The following is a 21029-nucleotide window of genomic DNA, read 5'->3' as shown; positions in this document are numbered from 1 at the left end:
ATACCTTTCCCTTGGTCTCCATGATCTGAACTTGTCTATTCTTCTTTATTACTTATGTGGGTACAGATTCTTCCACAGGTTCTTCTCATCATCTCATAAACATTAATATTTTCAGGATCCTACCCCATTCTCATTTTATATGCTTTTCCTGTGTGATCTTATCCACTTCCATACTGAGGACTGTCAAATACCTATCTCTATTCCAAATGGAGTTCCTAAATATCTGTAGCTGGCGCGCCTGACTTGTTTGCAACTGAGCCTGGCAGCACAAAGCCCAAGCCTGTAGCACAAAGCCTGAGCCTGGCCACAAAGCAGATGGACAGTGAATAGTGAACACAGGAGGATGCGTGAGTGCGGTATCCTTTAGAAGGCAGAGCCCAGTTGCCGAGAGGGCCTGGTTTCCTGCGGGGGAAGGGCAAGGCATATCTGTAGCAGGAGCTGAGGAGGAACTCAACTCTGAACTCCGCCCGGCCTTTAACTCAGGGCGGTGGCGCTTTGCTTGCTTCCGGCCCAGCCGAACCGGATGTGGAGTCCGAACTTCCCATGATGCTCCGCAGGGCGCCCATTCTAACCGCAGGGAGCAGAGGGAGTAGGTGGTGATGGCGGCGGCGGAGCCGAAAGTGCTGTCCCCTGCTGCAGTCCCTGGTAAGGCCTGGGGTCCAGAGCTTGGGGAGCCTTGAGGACGTATTTCTTGCCTTCTGCCGCCTGTCAGTCCCTTCCTTGGCCCTTTCTCCGGCCCGTCTACCCTGTGCGGGTGCTCCGCCCCAATCGGGCTCGACTCCCTCCGCTACGTCGAGTTGATTCGCCTTCTGTCTTACTTTCAGGGTTCTGAACCCCGCTTAACTACACTTTGGACTTATTTTCCCAGGTCGGGGTCCGCCGCTTTGTTAGCGGAGCGTTAGTCATTGCCTCCGAAACCCCCTCTACTCTGCTGCCATCTTTTAAGTCACTTTAGACAGGGATCAGGAATCTTCCCACGCAGGAGGTTGCCAAGATTATATCCGTGCCTCCGGGTCCCCCCTTCACAGTGGCTGATATGGTGACCATCAGGAATGAGAAGACTAACTTTGACCTCTTAAATTTTTAATTTTTTCTCACTTTTTATCCTTTTCCCTCACTAGATTTGGAGTGGTATGAGAAGTCGGAAGAAACCAACGCCACTCAGATAGATCTACTTGAGACCACCTCTGCCCAGGAACCTTCCAACCCTTCGGAGCCCTTTTGCTCCAGAGACTGCTTGGTACCAGTGGTGTTTCCTGGGCCTGTAAGCCAGGAAGGCTGCTGTCGGTTTACTTGTGAACTTTTAAAGCATATCATGTACCAACGCCAGCAACTCCCTCTGCCCTATGAACAGCTTAAACACTTCTACCGAAAGCCTTCTCCCCAGGTATGCACAGGCTTTGAGTCAAAATTATTGGGAAAACTGGTAGAAAAGATGAAACCTTCAGGGCAGAACTTGGTGCTCCCATCCCCTCTCCCAAATCCCAGTAATTCTGGAGGCTGAGTTCCAGCCTCTGCAACTTAGACTCTGTCTCAAATAAAATTTTAAAAAGGGCTGAGGATATAACTCAGTGGTAGAGTGCTCCTGGTACTGCCAAAAAAAAGAAGAGAAGAAAAGAAAATCAAACAATTTTATTTCCAAGGCTCCTATTAGCCTAAGCAGTTCTAAGGGCTTTAGTCACTTTCTTTCTACTCCAGTCTTTGGTTGTCTGACCCTCTTTACTTTTTATCTTGTTCTATTTGGAAACTATTATTATGGGGGCTGGGGATGTGGCTCAAGCGGTAGCGCACTCTTCTGGCATGGGTGCGGCAGGGTTTGATCCTCAGCACCACATACAAAAATGTTGTGTCTGCCGAAAACTAAAATGTAAATAAAATATTTTTTTAAAAAAGAAAGAAAGAAATTCTTATTATGTGTTGTTGCATTTGAACTTCATGAACTAGCTTTTTTTTTTTTTTTTTTTGGTACTGGGGATTGAACTCAGTGGATTTGCCACTGAGCCCCTCCCCCCCTTTTTTTATTTGAGACATGGCCTCATTAAGTTGCTGAGGTTGGCCTTGAACTTGGGATCCTCCTGCCTCAGCCTCCAGAGTCACTAGACTCTCAGGCACATGCCACCATATCTGGCATAAAGTGGCTTTTAAATGTGTATATGTGGTACTGGGGATCAAACCCAAGGTCTTATGCATTCTCTGCATGTGCTCTACCACTGAGCCCTCCAGCCCTCAAACTGGCTCTTTAAATTCTAACTTCTTTTCAAATTTTCATCTTTTTTTTTTTTTTTAATCTACTTACTAGGGGACTTCTTTTTTTGGTACTGGGATTGAACTCAGGAGCACTTGGCCACTGAGCCATATCCCCAGCCATATTTTGTATTTTATTTAGAGATAGGATCTCACTGAGTTGCTTAGGACCTTGCTTTTACTGAGGCTGGCTTTGAATTCATGATCTTCCTGCCTCAGCCTCCTGAACCTCTGGGATTATAGAGATGTGCCATGTCGCCTGGCCTTACTTCTCTTTAAAAAAAAAAAATAAGTATAATTGATTTTATTTATCTGTTTATATGTGGTGCTGATAATCAAACCCAGTGCCTCACACATGCTAGGCAAGTGCTGTACTACTGAGCCACAACTCCAGCCTCACGAGGGGACTTCTTGATTAACATTTCTAGTATTCTTTCCTCTTTTTTTGGTACTGGGGATTGAACTCCCCACCACTGAGCTATATCCCCAGACCTTTTTATTTTATTTTTTTTAATATGAATATTTTAAATTGTTGGTGGGCCTTCATTTTATTTATTTATATGTGGTGCTAAGGATCAAATCCGGTGCCTTACATACGCTAGGCAAGTGCTCTACCACTGAGTCACAACCCCAGCACCTTAGTTTTTTATTTTGAAACAGGTTCTTAATAAGATGCTGAGACTAGCCTCAAACTTGTGATACTCTGCCTTAGCCACCCTCCCCCATTATGGGTGTGTGCAACTCCCCCCAGCTAGTGATAATATTCTTAAGAGCACCTTCTTCATTTTTTCCATCTTCTTTTAAAATAACATATTGTTGTTTCATGACTGCTTGAATTTCTGCTTGAATTACCTAAAGATTTTTAATGTGTGTTTGACATTTTTCTCTGTTCATTGCAGTGTTACTGTTTCTTTCAGAATTCTTTCCCCATTTTTTTTTTTTTTTGTATCTTTCATGTTGAAAGTTTTTATTCTGAGTCTGGTGAATATTTCAGAACGAGTTATAGCAAGCTCTGTGCATGTGCCTGGGCCTTTTGCACTAATGACTTTCCTTGAAAGAGATTGAGTAGGAACCTGGTGGTCTCTTTGGGGAACTTCCTGAACATAGTATTGGATGGAGGAGGAAATTACAGGCCATATAAGCCTACTCACATAGTTTTATTCGGTCTCCCTATGCTCACTCTTGCCTTCTCCTAAGAATATTACCAGTTCTTGAATCTTTCTGGGGTTTTGCAGTGTGAATTTGTTTTTTGTGGGCATCTGCTTAGTCAGTACTTGGCATTTTGCTCTCTTGAAATCTGTCCCTCCTTTAAAATTTTTTTTGTTATTCCTTTATTTATTTATTTTTTTATGTGGTGCTGAGGATTGAACCCAGTGTCTTACGCATGCTAACAAGTGCTCTAGCACTGAGCTACAACCCACTGAGTTTGTCTTCTTTTTTTTTTATTTTTTTTTATTTTTTAAAGAGAGAGTGAGAGAGGAGAGACAGAGAGAGAGAAATTTTAATATTTATTTTTTAGTTCTCGGCGGACACAACATCTTTGTTGGTACGTGGTGCTGAGGATCGAACCCGGGCCACACGCATGCCAGGCGAGCGCGCTACCGCTGAGCCACATCTCCAGCCCCTGAGTTTGTCTTCTAGAAGCCATTTAGAAGACCTCTTTGCCCGGACACTAGTACCACGAGTGCTGGTCCTCCTCAGGGGCAGTGCCCTAAGCCCCAAGGAGTTCTTTTTTTAAAAAAATATTTTGTTTTAGTTGTAGTTGGACACAGTACCTTTATTTCATTTTTATGTGCTGCTGAGGATCTAATCCAGCGCTTCACACGTGCTAGGCGGGTACTCCACTGCAAAGCTACAACCTCACTCCCACTTGAACTCTCAACTCTTCCATTTACCTTCTTCTTTTTTTTTTTTTTAGTTATTGATGGACTTTTATTTCATTCATTCATTTACTTATTTATATGTGGTACTGAGAATTGAATCCAGTGCCTCACACCTACTAGGCAAGTGCTCTATCACTGAGCCACAACCCAAGCTCCATCTTTCTTTTTCTCTTACCCTTTTTTATTTTTAGCAGTGCTAGGAATCAAACTCAGGGCCTTGCACATGCTAGACAAGTACTCTACAACTCACCCTTTTCTACCTACTTTCTGTCTACCTTTCAAAACTTTGTTGTTGCCTTTGGCCATTGTTGCCTATTCTCTCTGGCGGGGGGGGGGGGGGGGGGTGTCTCTTGCTCTCTTTCCTTTGAAAAGAGAGTAAAGTATTCCTTAAAAATTTTCTTAGAAATTTGTCCTGGGGCTGGGGTTGTGGCTCAGTGGTAGAGTGCTCACCTAGCATGTACCAGGCCCTGGGTTCAATCCTCAGCACCACATAAAAATAAGTAAATAAAATAAAGGTATAAAAATTAAAAAAAAAAAAAGAAAAAGAAATTTGTCCTAATTTCTTTCAGTATTTTAGGTGGAGGTGTATATTAATAATCTTGTATTTAATTTGTCATGTTTAACTAGAAGACCTACTCCAGAATTTATTAGTCCAAATAATATTCATTCCTAAAAACTCCCCGTAAAACAGAAATTTGCTACTTCAACTATGCCATGGAGTGTCCTTGACTGTTTTAGTTCCTTATTTTCAATTCCCTTCAGCTTCAGGATATTGTTTTTATTGTTCTGAGTGCATATAAATTATGGCTTTGTACAAAGAATATCTTTTCTTTTTCAACATAATGCCCTCTGATAAAACCCACTGTATAGTTATGGCAGTTAATTGAGCTAGAAATCCAGTCCTGAAGGCTGTCTACAAAACCCAGCCGTGTTCTTCAGAGGGCATTAGCTTCCCCTTATCAAGTCCTTCTCTCTCACCATTCTTTCTCCTCACAGGCAGAGAATGCAGTGAGGAAGAAACCTCGAGTCACCACTGAGGCAAGCAACAGGAAATGCCAACAAGCACTGGCGGAACTGGAGAGTGTCCTCAGCCATTTAGAAGACCTCTTTGCCCGGACACTAGTACCACGGGTGCTGATCCTCCTCGGGGGCAGTGCCCTAAGCCCCAAGGAGTTCTATGAACTTGACCTGTCCAGGCTGGTCCCCTTCAGCATGGACCAGAACCTGAGCACAGCTGCTTGTTTGCGCCGTCTCTTCCGGGCCATTTTCATGGCTGATGCCTTTAGTGAGCTACAGGCTCCTCCACTCATGGGCACCATTGTTATGGCACAGGGGCACCGTGACTGCGGAGAAGATTGGTTTCGACCCAAGCTCAATTACCGAGTGCCTAGCCGCGGCCACAAACTCACTGTGACCCTGTCCTGTGGCAGACCTTCTATTCCAGCCCTGGATTCAGAGGATTACATTTGGTTCCAGGCACCAGTGACACTTAAGGGCTTCCATGATTGAACCAAGGGTGTTTCTTAACTCTAAAAACATAATGGCTAAATTATCTTTCTCCCTGTGGCACCTTGTCACGCATCTCTTACTTGGAGCTGGAATTGCTTCCTGGTGAGAGAAGAAGGCTCTGTCCTCCTGGCTGTTTGCCTCCCCTCAGACTTCCTGGTGGGCTGATGGTGTGTGGCTGTGACCGAAATAATCATTATTGAGCAACAATTCCGAATCAAAGGTTGATTTTCCCAGAGGGTGCTGGGTCAGGTGTTCCTATTTAGGATTGGAAAGCAAAGATGGGTTCATAAACAGATTCTCCTATGGGGGTACCCCTTTTTTGCTTTTGATCTTTTCTTTCAGAGTTTCTACCAGAGTCATAAAGTGTGTGTGACTTATGAATTTAAATATAAAATGAATAATCATTAAATTTTCCTGAAACTTTTGACTTAAGACTTTTCAGCCTCCAAGCCTAGAGTTGTTCTCCCCCCCCCCCCCCCCCCCCGCCTCGCCTCGCCTGCTTCAGGGCTTCCAGGATTTTTTTTTTTTTTTTTTTTTAAAGAGAGAGAGAGAATTTTTAATATTTATTTTTTAGTTCTCGGCAGACACATCTTTGTTGGTATGTGGTGCTGAGGATCGAACCCAGGCCGCACGCATGCCAGGCAAGCCCGCTACCGCTTGAGCCACATCCCCAGCCCCCTCCAGGATTTTTTTAACTAATGTTTTTTTTTTTTTTTCTTTTCATCCACCTAAGGTCATTCTGGAAAGTTAAGTGACTTGACTAAGTTTCTATAAGTAGTTTGATAGCAGAGTTGGGACTGGAATCCTCATCAAGCAGCCTGTAGCCCAACATTCTGTACTTGCCACATATTGATCTTTGTGATCCTTAAGTTCTGCCCAAAGCAGGAGTCTCCTTTGGTGTGGGCAAAATACTGGTAAGGAACTTAGCTTACCACTCATTTCAATGAAAGTCCAAGGATGTAGGGGAATAGTTTAGGCCTGTGATTGATCCTTAGTAAACTCTGAGCAGATCTGCAGAAAGCATGTTGAAGGGGAGGAGCTCTCATAAGACTTTTCACCCTCAGAGAGCAGCACACTTGTAGTTTGAGGGTCACAGATGCTGTCTAGTGGTCAGTGAGGGCAGAGCAAAGTTGCAGCCTATCAGTCTTCATCATTGATTAAACATGCCAGCTTGGGGATTTGAGGCCTGCAGTAAGGACCTCCAGCCCCTTCCAGCTGTTCTGGGGTCTGAATGGTCGTGGTAAACCTGGCCTATTATGCCCTTCAGATCTGAGAAGCAAATTTCAGGGGAATGACACTGAGAAATAGATCAAGAAAAGAAAACTGAAGGTCTTTACAGAGCTTGACTGAACTATAGGTTCAAGCCCCCAGGATGATTCACTTCTGTGCCCAGATGTTCCTTCTGGATTTCTGCCCTGCACGCCTCCACTGTAGCTGTTTGATGGCTGCTGGCAGTTGCTCTTGGCAAAAACCCACCTGCTGAGAGCCATAGCCAAGTGGGAATGACACATGGCATTTTTGGTTGAAAGGTGACACCAGCAAGCCATTGAGATGATAATGATTATGTTAAGGTGTGCATTCAATTGGAGATTAGACCCCTGCTGTCCTTCTAGGCCTGCTACTTTGGAGCTCTTGCAGGACTCCTGAAGAGTTCCCATTGGTTGGGGAAGTGCGGTAGGAGGGAATTCCGGAGGAGGGATTTCCTGTTGGTGTAGTGTGTCCCGGGAGAAGGCCGCGTGCGTGGCATTGGTGGGAGTTTTGGAAATAAAGTTTGTTCCTCCTTGAGTGGCTCGTGATTTTGTGCCCAGTCAGACTGCGGCATTTGGCGGCCCATGTGGGGAACGCCTGAAGCTCGGAGGTAAGTGAAATTGCTCGCCCTTGAGGGAAGGTGAGAGAATGGGTGACCATTTAAAAAAACAATGTGTTCTTATTTTATTTAGTTTTTGTTTCAAGCTGCCTATCCCGAGAACTTTCTCAGGCAAACTGGGAAAAATGGTTGGCTCAAAGTTTGAAATTGTTCCGCCCTGAGGAAGAGAAAATTGAAACAACGATTTTTTGTTCTGTTTTTGTTTCATTCTGTTTCGGTTTTGTTTTGTGTTATCTTGTTGGGTTGTGTTATCTTTATAGTAGATTAGAAATTAGTAAAAAACAAACCGAAAGACTGTTAAGTAAATTGTTAGAGGTTCAGACCATGGAGAAAGACATTTTAGATCAAGCAAAAGAGAAGGTCTCTCGAGCTAGTTAGACAGAGGAAGAAAATTTAAAGGAAAAGGGGCTATTAGGGAAAAAGCTACAAGAAGAGGCTGCTACTAACACCGTTCTATCACCAGAGGGCGTAGTTCAACCAACAGCTCCACCTATAGAGACAGCTGAGTGGCCCTAAACCCCTGTAGTTGATAGATGGAATCCTAAGACAGGACCTCAAAGATTAGCATGCTCTGTACTTGAGCAGGCAGGAGGGCAGCGAATTCACCATGCTTTAGATTTCAAAACAGTGAAGCAGTTAAAGGAGGCTGTAACAACCTATGGTCCCCAAGCACCCTTCACTGTAAGCATGGTCAAATCCATTACCAACTTGGACATGACGCCAGCAGATTGGGCTAGCATGTGTAAATCTGTACTAAATGGAGGACAATATTTGTTATGGAAGGTTGCCAATGAGGAATTTTGCATGGAGACAGCTAGGCGAAATGTAGCAGCCAGTTACCCTCAAAGAAATCTAGATATGTTGTTAGGAAAAGGACCTTATGAGGGTCAATGGCAATAAATTGAATATGATCCTGCTATATATGCACAAATTGCTGCAGGCACAGTTAGGGCATGGAAGACTTTACAAGGACATGGAGATTTACAAGTCAATTATCTAAGGTAATACAGAGAGCTGATGAACCTTAGCGCTGAATTTGTAGATAGGCTTATTCAAACAGCTACCAGAGTTTTTGGGGATACAGAACAAGCAATGCCATTAATAAAACAACTGGCTTATGAGCAAGCAAATCGTTGCTGCAGAGAGGTCATTAGACCATGGAAACATGAAGATTTAAACACATATTAAATTATGTAGAGACATTAATGAACAAGGGCAAGTCTTGGCAGCTGCAGTACAACAGGCTTTAGATGCCAGGCCAAAAACATGCTACAATTGTGAACAAACAGGACAATTTAAAAGGAATTGCCCCATAGGAGAAGGGTTTAACAAAACTAGGTACCAAAAAAAAAACTGGGTATTTGCCCACGATGCCATAGAGGGAGACATTGGGCTAATGAATGCCGTTCTCAAACCACCATAGAGGGTATTCCGTTATAAAAAAACAGACAAGGACCAGGTGTTTACCCATGATATCGTGGAGAAAGGCATCAGGGTCCATTGCCAAAAAATGGACTGGGGGGGGGGCCCAATGCTCCAGGGCCCACAAGCACAAAAATACGGGGCAATGGAGGAACCCAGCAACACCATCAGGGTAGTTCCCAGGACATATTATCCATTAAATCCTGTTAGGAGCCACAGCAAAAATTGATACAGGCACCTTTGGATTTTATGACCGCCAGCCAGCAATTCACATTCATATGGTAATTGGACTCATGCTGTCTAGCTGGGCCCATTTTCAGGACTCAGGTTACTCATGTCACTCTTGTAATGGGAGAGTTCCCATTGGTTGGGAAAGGATGGTAGGAGGGTGTTCCGGGGGAAGGGGAAACCCCCCCGGCTCAGGTAGAACACACACGTGGCGGACCCACCTGTTAGGGGACGCACACGGCCTCTCTCTAAATAAAACTTTGTCTCAGTTTGACTGGCTTGTGTTCTTGTGCCCAACCGGGTTGCAAGATTGCAAGCCCGCGTGCACTGACAGCTCAGCAGGGAATCGCTCAGCAGGGGTGCCGCAGGCAGTGTTCGGCAGCAGGAGCGGGACTCAGCCGGCCCGGGACCGGGCAGTTTGCGGCATTTTGGTGGCCCTGTACCGGGAACGCCCAAAATTTAAAGGTGAGTAATATCGCTCGCCCCTAAGGAAAGGCGACAGAATGGGTATTTCTGTTTTGATTTATTCTGCTCTTATTTCAGGCTCTCTAGCCTTACAATTTTTTCAGACGAGTTGGGATAAATGGTTAACTCAAGGTTTGAAGTTATTCGGCCCTGAGAGAGAGAAAATTGACATAATCATTTTCCTCCTCTCCGTTTCTGTTTCATTCTGTTTTGGCTTTCTTCTATCCTATCTTATTGGGTTACGTTACCTTTATAGTAGATTAGAATCTAGTAAAAAACAAACCGAAAAACTGTTAAGTAAATTGTTAGAGGTCCAGGCCATGGCAGAAAACATATTAGGTCAAGCAAAACAAAAGGTCTCTCAAGCTAGTCAGATAGAAGAAAATTTGAACAAGGCAAGCTCAGGGAAAAAACGGTTGTCAGATAGGGAGGCTGCTACTAACTCCGTTCCACCACCAGAGGGCATAGTTCAACCAACAGCTTTACCTGCCTCCATAGATGATGAACGGAATCCTGAGGCGGGACCCCAAAAACTAGCATGCCCTGTAGTTGAGCAGGGAGAAGAAAAAGAACGAGTTTACCGTGCCTTAGATTTCAAAATAATAAAGCAATTAAAGGAAGCTGTAGCAGCCTACGGCCCGGCCGCTCCCTTCACAGTCAGTATGGTCGAATCTATTACCGGCTGGAACTTAACACCAGCAGATTGGGCTAACGTGTGTAATTCTGTGCTAAATAGAGGACAGTATTTATTATGGAAAATTGCCAATGAGAAATTTTGCAAGGAGACAGCTAGGCGAAATGCAGAAGCAGGTTACCCTGAAAGAGACCTGAAAATGTTACTGGGAAAAGAGGAATTTCAAGAGCAAATGCAACAGCTCAGATATGATCCTGGCGTATACGCTCAGATCGCTATAAATGCAATTAAGGCATGGAAAACTTTGAAGGGACAAGGGGATTTTCAAGGTCAACTATCTAAGATAATACAAGGAGTTAATGAGCCCTACGCTGACTTTGTAGCTAGACTTATTGAAGCAGCCTCTGAGACATTTGAAAATACAGAACAGGCAATGCCATTTATAAAACAGCTGGCTTACGATCAAGCAAATCGTTGCTGCAAAGAGGTCATTAGACCGTGGAAACAGGAAGATTTAAACACATATATTAAATTATGTAGAGACATTAATGAACAAGGACAAGTCATGGCAGCTGAAGTAAAACAGGCTTTAAGTACCAAGCCAAAAACATGCTATAATTGCAATCAAGAAGGGCATTTTAAAAGAAATTGCCCCATAGGAGGAGGGTTTAACAAAGCTAAGTATCAAAAGAGTAGAATCCCGGGTATTTGCCCACGATGCCATAGAGGGAGACATTGGGCTAATGAATGCCATTCTCAAACCACCATAGAGGGTATTCCATTATCAAAAAATGGACAAAGACCAAGTGTCTACCCACGATATCGTGGAGAAAGGCATCAGGCCCCGTTGTCAAAAAACGAATTGGAGGGCCCAATGCCCCGGGGCCCAAAACCACAAATATACGGGGCAATGGAGGAACCCAGCAGCACCATCAAGGTGGTGCCCAGGACGCATTATCCATCAGATCCCTCATCAGACAGACTAGAGGGAGCGCAGGGTTGGACATCTGTGCCTCTGCCAGAGCAGTATTAACTCCAGAGATGGGAGTTCAAATCATTCCCACAGGAGTAAAAGGACCTCTTCCCCAGGGAACAGTAGGCTTATTATTAGGACGCAGTTCTTCTACACTTAAAGGACTTATGATAAGTCCTGGGGTAATTGATCCCGATTATGAGGGTGAAATAAAAATCATAGCTAGTTCTCCAAGAGGTATATCAGTAATTTCATCAGGAGATAGAATAGCACAGTTATTAATAATACCAAGCCTACATGATAAATTTTCCAGTTGTAATGTAGAAAGAGGTTCCAAGGGATTAGGCTCCACAGGTGTAGATTGGGCTATGCTATCTTTAAATTTAGATTCTCGCCCTATGCTAAAATTAAATATTCAAGGGCATGATTTTAATGGACTGCTGGACACAGGCGCTGACCTCAGCATCATATCTCGCCAGGAATGGCCTAAACATTGGCCATTACAGCAAGCGACCCAAACGCTTAGAGGCCTAGGAGTGGCATCTAATCCCCATAGAAGTGCAATGGTATTAGATTGGAGGGATCCTGAAGGATGTGAAGGAACTATACAGCCCTATGTATTGGACCATCTCCCCATAAATTTATGGGGACGAGACGTCCTAGATCAATTAGGATTGACATTAACAAATAACGTCAATCCTAACGCGCCCACTACTAGGGCAAAACAAGGCTTTAAAAAAGAAAAGAGATTAAGAGATCAAGAACAAGATATAACAGCACCAATTCAAGTAGATCAAGAGATAGATAAACATGGATTGGGTTTTCAAAAAGGGCCACTGAGACAATCAAAATTACTTGGAAATCAGAAAGACCAGTGTGGGTTCCTCAGTGGCCCCTAACTAAAGAAAAGATACAAGTAGCCCATGATCTGGTCAAACAGCAATTAGCGGAAGGACATATACAACCTTCCGTATCTCCCCATAATACTCCCATTTTTGTTATTAAAAAGAAATCTGGTAAATGGAGATTATTACAAGATTTAAGAGCCATTAATAATGAGATGGTTATTATGGGACCTGCTCAATCAGGGATTCCCCAACTGTCTGCTCTACCAAAAACGTGGCATTTTCTAGCTATAGATATTAAAGATTGTTTCTTCTCAATTCCAATTCACCCCGAGGATAGTCCACATTTTGCATTTACTATCCCTGCACTGAATCATGAAGGTCCTGATCAGAGATATGAATGGAAAGTACTCCCTCAAGGGATGGCTAACAGCCCAACTTTGTGCCAAATTTATGTTGATAAAGCAATCCAGCCACTTAGAAATCAAAACCCTGAACTACAGATATTTCACTATATGGATGATGTGTTAATGGCACATAAAGATAAAAACACATTGCTAGAATGTTATGCCACGCTTACAAACTTATTAAAAAATTATAATCTAGAGATAGCAATAGATAAAGTACAATTAAATCTTCCAATTAATTATTTAGGAGTTCTATTATCCTCAACCATGGTCCGTCCACCAAAAATTCAAATACGAGTAGATCAACTCAAATCACTTAATGACTTTCAAAAGTTATTGGGAGATATAAATTGGATAAGGCCTTATCTAGGCATACCAACAGGAGAATTAGGACCTTTATTTGATATTTTAAAAGGTCCATCAGATCCAAATTCACCCCGCATGTTAACGCCTGAAGCTAGAAAGGCATTAAAAATCATTGAAACATATATGGAAAATATGCATTTGGATAGAATTGATATAAGTTTGCCTTTATTATTTATTGTATTACCGACAAAAAATATTCCTACAGGGGTATTTTGGCAAGAAGGTCCATTATTATGGATACATTTATCTTATTCTCCTAATACTATTCTTACTAGATATCCTGAGGCTGTAGGGCAATTAATACTCAAAGGAATAAAAGCAGCAAAAGGAGTGTTTGGGATTTCTCCCAATAAAATTATTATTCCATATACTATGGATCAAATTGATGAGTTAGCTAATGAGTTAAATACTTGGGCAATAATCATGTGTAAATCTAGTGTTGCATTTGATAATCACTTGCCATCTAATCCTTTGTTGTCCTTTTGGTCTAAGCATCCTGTAGTTTTTCCAAAAATGACAAGAAAAACCCCTATCATAAATGCTCCAAATATATTCACTGATGGGTCAAATAATGGTACAGCAGCAGTAGTTACTCCTGATCAAACTTTTACATTTTTAGTACCCAAACAATCAGCTCAAAAGGTAGAGCTCAATGCAGTATTGCAAGCTTTTATGATGTTCAAAGATTCTACATTTAATTTATTTTCTGATAGTCAGTATGTAGTTAATGCTATCGTATCTCTTGAAGATGCTGGTAGGATTTCTCCTTCCTCTACTGTTTTCTCTTTGTTTTCTGCTATACAAAGTCTAATCTGGGATAGAAAGGATCCATTCTTTATAGGACATATCAGAGCACATACAGGATTGCCTGGAGCCCTTAGTTTGGGTAATGAACTAGCAGATAAATCTACACATGACATACATATTTTCTCCACAATAGAAGAAGCTATAAATTTTCATAAAAGGTTCCATGTCAATGCTAATACTTTACAAAAACGTTTTAAAATAACTAAAGAACAAGCCAGACATATAATAAAACAATGTCAAAATTGTGTGACATTTTTGCCACAAGTTAATCTTGGAGTCAATCCTAGAGGACTGATACCTAACCATATTTGGCAGATGGACGTCACACACTTGCCAGAATTTGGAAAATTAAAATATTTACATGTTACAGTTGATACTTCTTCTGGATTTTTGATGGGCTCCCTTCATCCCGGAGAAAAAACTAAAGATGTTATAGCTCATTGCTTACAAAATTTTGCCACTGTGGGTGTTCCTAAACAGTTAAAAACCGATAACGGTCCTGGTTACATCTCCAAGTCTTTTAAACAATTTTGCTCATCATTTGGCATTACTCATATAACAGGAATCCCATACAACCCACAGGGACAAGGCATAGTTGAAAGAGCTCATCAAACTATAAAAATGTACTTATTAAAGCAAAGGGAGGGAATTAGTAAGGGGTATATATCCCCCAAAGATAAACTTAAAATAACCCTTTTTACTCTAAACTTTCTAAATTTGGATTCATCAGGACTTAGTGCTGCGGAAAGACATATGTATCCGAAAAATGTACATAAGCCTAAGGTACTTTGGAAAGATATTCTAACAGGACAATGGAAAGGTCCGGACCCAGTAATAGTCTGGAGTCGGGGCTCCGTCTGTGTTTTTCCACAGGAGGAACAGCAACCAATTTGGATTCCAGAGAGATTAACTAAAACAATTTCTACAGAAAAAGAAGATGATTTGACTCAAATCCATAACAGCTGATATCCAGAGTTCCAGCCTGGCTATTCTTGCATCTGTGACAGTGATTTACCACGGTGCCTTTTTCAATATCTATTTTATTATTTGCATTTTTCCCACATCATAAAGTTCTATTTTATTTTATTTTATTTTATTTTACCTTATTTTTTAAGCTCATACAAACCTAGGTTAATGTTTTTCTGATCAGTTTTATTTTTTTTTGACTGTGTTTTATTTATTTATTTTTTTTAACTGTAAAGTTTTTAAACATTGCAATGGAGATTTCACCTAGCTATAGCTACAAGGCCTTTATTTACTATTGTCTTATATGTTCTATGTTATGTATGCTGTTTTGTGTTGTATGTCTGTATGTGTGTATGTCCATATTTCATTTATAAGGAGCGCTCATGTATATATAGATACAAGTATTAAAAAAAAAAAATTTAGTTACGTGACTTATATGGTTTAATTTACTTTAGGTAAACAGCTGTTATTAAATTTTGTTTTTAAAGGTGGTTAACAGATATGTTTGTTTACTATCACCTTTCCTTTTCATTATATTTCATAATTCTGTTCAGGATAATGTCTCTTTAGCAACATGGCCATAATTCCCATCTCCATCCCAGTGCCGGTGAAGACTAAGACCAAACTACAACTTTTATGATAGCTATCACTATAAACTGTATAAATTGATACATCAATCAAAATAACTCAATAAGACTGCTCAATCAAGGACTTAATTTACTTTGGGAGGAAATGGACATATTGATAGACTCCTCCAATTTGAACTGCTCAATCAAGGACTTAATTTACCTTGGGAGGAAATGGACATATTGATAGACTCCTCCACTTTGAACTGCTTACACAACTTGCCTGGACTATGTATCACCTGTATGAATTGTGCTCTATTTGTTGATACAGCGAACTGGTAGTGCTAAATATCTTAGCCAATGTGTCACCAGTGTTTCCAAAGGAGCCGTCAATTGGCTTGGTGTCGTGGCAATTCTGCGTCTTTCTCCCTTCTGCTAGTGATGGTCTGATTTTGGGGGCCAACAGAGGTGAGGCAAGAACCTCACCCCCCCACTGGCACCAAGGTTAAATTTGGGGGCCAACAGAGGTGAGGCAAGAACCTCACCCCCCCACTGGTGCATAGGCCTATTACACAGGTATGGCTATATACTGGACCGGTAGTCAGTGACGGGTATGATTCGGTTACAGTGGTATCAACCTAAGCCAGGAGACTGACGCAATAAGGTCAGTTTTCCCATGACGGGTAAGAACCATATGTGAATTGGACATACCTAACAGGCACGGTCCCTAGCCACATTTGCCTGTTGTTTATTTAAACAGTAGGGGGCAGATGTTAGGAGCCACAGCAAAAATATTGATACAGGCACCTTTGGATTTTATGACCGCCAGCCAGCAATTCACATTCATATGGTAATTGGACTCATGCTGTCTAGCTGGGCCCATTTTCAGGACTCAGGTTACTCATGTCACTCTTGTAATGGGAGAGTTCCCATTGGTTGGGAAAGGATGGTAGGAGGGTGTTCCGGGGGAAGGGGAAACCCCCCCGGCTCAGGTAGAACACACACGTGGCGGACCCACCTGTTAGGGGACGCACATGGCCTCTCTCTAAATAAAACTTTGTCTCAGTTTGACTGGCTTGTGTTCTTGTGCCCAACCGGGTTGCAAGATTGCAAGCCCGCGTGCACTGACAGCTCAGCAGGGAATCGCTCAGCAGGGGTGCCGCAGGCAGTGTTCGGCAGCAGGAGCGGGACTCAGCCGGCCCGGGACCGGGCAGTTTGCGGCAAAATCCCTCATCAGACAAACCAGAGGGAGTGCAGGGTTGGACATCTGCGCCTCTGCCAGAGCACTACTAACTCCAGAGATGGGAGTTCAAATCATTCCCACAGGAGTAAAAGGACCTCTTCCCCAAGGAACAGTAGGCTTATTATTCGGACACAGTTCTTCTACACTAAAAGGACTTATGATAAGTCCTGGGGTAATTGATCTTGATTATGTAGGTGAAATAAAAATTATAGCTAGTTCACCAAGAGGTATATCAGTAATTTCACCAGGAGATAGAATAGCACAGTTGTTAATAATACCCAGCCTGCATGATAAATTTTCCAGTCGTACTGTAGAAAGAGGTTCCAGGGGATTAGGCTCCACAGGTGTAGATTGGGCTATGCTGTCTTTTAATTTAGATTCTCACCCCATGCTAAAACTAAATATTCAAGGACATGAATTTAATGGGCTACTGGACATAGGTGCAGACCTTAGCATCATGTCTCATCAAGAATGGCCAAAACATTGGCTATTACAACAAGCCACTCAAACACTTTGAGGCCTAGGAGTGGCGACTAATCCCCATAGAAGTGCAATGGTATTAGATTGGAAGGATCCTGAAGGATGTGAAGGAACTATACAGCCATACGTATTGGATCATCTTCCTATAAATTTATGGGGACGAGATGTCCTAGATCAATTAGGTTTGACATTAACAAATAACATCAATCCTAATGCGCCCACTACTTGGGCTAGATAAGGTTTTAGGAAAGAAGACAGATTAGGAGAACAAGAACAAGGTATAACAGCACCAATTCAAATAGATCAAGGAATAAATAGACATGGATTGGGTTTTCAGAAGGGGCCACTGAGACAATCAAAATTACTTGGAAATCAGAAAGACCAATGTGGGTTCCTCAGTGGCCCCTAACTAAAGAAAAGATACAAGTAGCCCATGACCTGGTCAAACAACAATTAGTGGAGGAACATATACAACCTTCCATATCTCCCCATAATACTCCCATTTTTGTCATCAAAAAGAAATCTGGTAAATGGAGATTATTGCAAGATTTAAGAGCCATTAATAATGAGATGGTTATTATGGGACCTGCTCAATCAGGGATTCCTCAATTGTCTGCTTTGCCAAAAACCTGGTATGTTTTAGCTATAGATATTAAAGATTGTTTTTTTTCAATTCCAATTCATTCTGAGGATAGTCCACGTTTTGCATTTACTATCCCTGCACTGAATCATGAAGGTCCTGATCAGAGATATGAATGGAAGTACTCCCTCAAGGGATAGCTAACAGCCCAACTATGTGTCAAATTTATGTTAACAAAGCAATCCAGCCACTTAGAAATCAAAATCCTGAACTACAAATATTTCACTATATGGATGATGTATTGTTAGCACACAAAGATAAAAACACATTGCTAGAATGTTATGCCACACTTACAAACTTATTAAAAAATTATAATCTAGAGATAGCAATAGATAAAGTACAATTAAATTTTCCAATTAATTATTTAGGAGTTCTATTATCCTCAACCGTGGTCCGTCCACCAAAAATTCAAATACGAGTAGATCAACTCAAATCACTTAACGACTTTCAAAAGTTATTGGGAGACATAAATTGGATAAGGCCTTATCTAGGCATACCAACAGGAGAGTTGGGACCTTTATTTGATATCCTAAAAGGTCCATCAGATCCAAATTCACCCTGAATGTTAACACCTGAAGCAAGAAAGGCATTAAAAATTATTGAAACATATATGGAAAATATGCATTTGGATAGAATTGATATAAGTTTGCCTTTATTATTTATTATAAAACCAACAAAAATATTCCTACAGGAGTATTTTGGCAAGAAGGTCCATTATTGACATTTATCTTATTCTCCTAACACTATTCTTACTAGGTATCCTGAGGCTGTAGGACAATTAATACTCAAAGGAATAAAAGCAGCAAAGGGAGTGTTTGGAATTTCTCCCAATAAAATTATTACACCATATACTATGGATCAAATTGATGAGTTAGCTAATGAGTTAAATACTTGGGCAATAATCATGTGTAAATCTAATTCATTTGATAATCACTTACCATCTAATCCTTTGTTGTCTTTTTGGTCTTTGCATCCTGTAGTTTTTCCAAAAATGACAAGAAAAACACCTATCATGAATGCTCCAAATATATTCACTGATGGGTCAAATAATGGTACAGCAGCAGTAGTTACCCCTGATCAAACTTTTACATTTTTAGTACCCAAAACAATCAGCTCAAAAGGTAGAGCTTAATGCAGTATTACAAGCTTTTGTGATGTTTAAAGATTCTGTATTTAATTTATTTTCTGATAGTCAGTATATAGTTAATGCTATAGTATCCCTTGAAGATGCTGGTAGGATTTCCCCTTCCTCTACTGTTTTCTCTTTGTTTTCCACTATACAAAGTCTAATCTGGGACAGAAAAGATCCATTCTTTATAGGACATATTAGGGCACATACAGGATTGCCTGGAGCCCTTAGTTTGGGCAATGATTTAGCAGATAAATCTACACATGACATACATATTTTCTCCACAATAGAAGAAGCTATAAATTTTCATAAAAGGTTCCATGTCAATGCTAATCTTTACAAAAGCACTTTAAAATAACTAAGGAACAAGCCAGACATATAATAAAACAATGTCAAAATTGTGTGACATTTTTACCACAAGTTAATCTTGGAGTCAATCCTAGAGGATTGATACCTAACCATATTTGGCAGATGGACGTCACACACTTGCCAGAATTTGGAAAACTAAAATATTTGCATGTTACAGTTGATACTTATTCCAGATTTTTGATGGGCTCCCTTCATGCCGGAGAAAAAAACTAAAGATATTATAGCTCATTGCTTACAAAATTTTGCCACTGTGGGTGTTCCAAACAGTTAAAAACAGATAATGGTCCTGGCTATACCTCTACCTCTTTTAAGCAATTTTGCTCATCATTTGGCATTACTCATATAACAGGAATCCCATACAATCCATAGGGACAAGGCATAGTTGAAAGAGCTCATCAAACTATTAAAATGTACTTATTAAAGCAAAAAGAGGGAATTGTAAAGGGGTATATATCCCCCAAAGATAAACTTAAAATAACCCTTTTTACTCTTAAACTTTTTAAATTTGGATTCATCAGGACTTAGTGCTGCAGAAAGGCATATGTATCAAAAAAATGTACATAAGCCTAAGGTACTTTGGAAGGATATTCTAACAGGACAATGGAAAGGTCCTGACCCAGTGATTGTCTGGAGTAGGGGTTCTGTTTGTGTGTTTCTACAGGGAGAACAGCAGCCAATTTGGATTCCAGAGAGACTAACCAAAGCGATTTCTACAGACCAAAAAGAAGATGATTTGACTCAAATCCATAACAGCTGATATCCGGAGCTCCAGCTTGGCTATTCTTACATCTGAGACATTGATTAACCAGGATGCTTTTTTCAATATCTATTTTATTATTGCATATTTCCACATCATAAAGTCCTATTTTATTTTTTGAGCTCATACAGACCTAGGTTAATGTTTTTCTGATCAGTTCTTATTTTTTGACTATGGACTTTTTAAACATTGCAATGGAGATTTCACCTGTGTAAGCTACAAGGCCTTTACTATTGTCTTATGTGTTGTATGTTTGTGTGCACACTTGTGTTTTGTGTTGTATGTGTGTGCGTATATCCATATATCATATATGAGGAGCGCTCATATATATGAAAAATGGATCTGAATTTTTTTGTTATTCACATGATTTTAATGGTTTAATTTAAATTGGGTAAACAGCTGTTGAGAATTGTTTTAATATGTGTATAAATAAGGAGGTTAACAGATCTGTTTGTTTACTTTCACCTTTCCTTTTCATTATATTTAATAATTCTGTTCAGGATAATGTAAATTGTTCAGAAACTTGTTTTCTTAGTACTTGTTGGAATGTTACATATTTTTTTTTAGCCATCATTGCCAGAATTCCTATCTTCATCCCAGTGCCGGTGAAGACAAAGATAAAAACCAAACTACAGCTTCTTCGATAGCTATCACAGTAAACTGTATAAACTGATGCATCAATGAATAATAACTCAACAAGTAATGCTCAATCAAGGAGTCGATTTACTTTGGGAGGAAATGGACATATTGATAGATTCCTCCGCTTTGAACTGCTTGCAGAACTTGCCTGGACTATGTATCACTTGTATACATTGTGAACTATCTGTTGGTACAACGAATTGTGGTAGTGCTGGCGTATCTTTGCTGGTGGTGTTACTGGTGATACAATTTTTCCAAAGGAGCTGTCAATTGGCTTGGTGTCGTGGCATTTCTGTATCCTCCTCCCTTCTGCTAGTGTTGGTCTAAAATTTGGGGGCCAACAGAGGTGAGGCAAAGAACCTCACCCCCCCACACACTGATGCAAAGGCCTATCCACAAGTATGGCTGTATGCTGGACACTGACAGGTATGATCCAATTGCAGTGGTATCAACCTAAGACAGGAGGCTGACGCCTAGAGGTCAGCTCATCCGATGATGGGTAAGAACCATATGTTGTATTGGACAACCTAACAGGCACGGTCCCCTAAGCCACATTGCTTGTTGTTTAATTAAACAGAAGGAGGGAGATG

At 41.1% G+C, this 21029-nt stretch overlaps 1 protein-coding gene across 1 annotated transcript; it reads left to right on the top strand.

Moving 5' to 3' along the window:
• The first annotated feature begins 564 nt into the window (after positions 1 to 564).
• On the top strand, positions 565 to 6063 carry Mad2l1bp (MAD2L1 binding protein). The gene is made up of 3 exons (XM_026383578.2): positions 565 to 645; positions 1122 to 1387; positions 5124 to 6063. The coding sequence occupies exons 1-3, from the start codon at positions 600 to 602 to the stop codon at positions 5634 to 5636; spliced, it is 825 nt and encodes a 274-aa protein (XP_026239363.2). The 5' UTR covers positions 565 to 599; the 3' UTR covers positions 5637 to 6063.
• The last annotated feature ends 14966 nt before the right edge of the window (positions 6064 to 21029 follow it).

Source organism: Urocitellus parryii, chromosome 8 (assembly GCF_045843805.1).
Source record: "Urocitellus parryii isolate mUroPar1 chromosome 8, mUroPar1.hap1, whole genome shotgun sequence".
NCBI lineage: Eukaryota > Metazoa > Chordata > Mammalia > Rodentia > Sciuridae > Urocitellus > Urocitellus parryii.
This window is presented reverse-complemented; position numbering and strand designations above follow the sequence as displayed.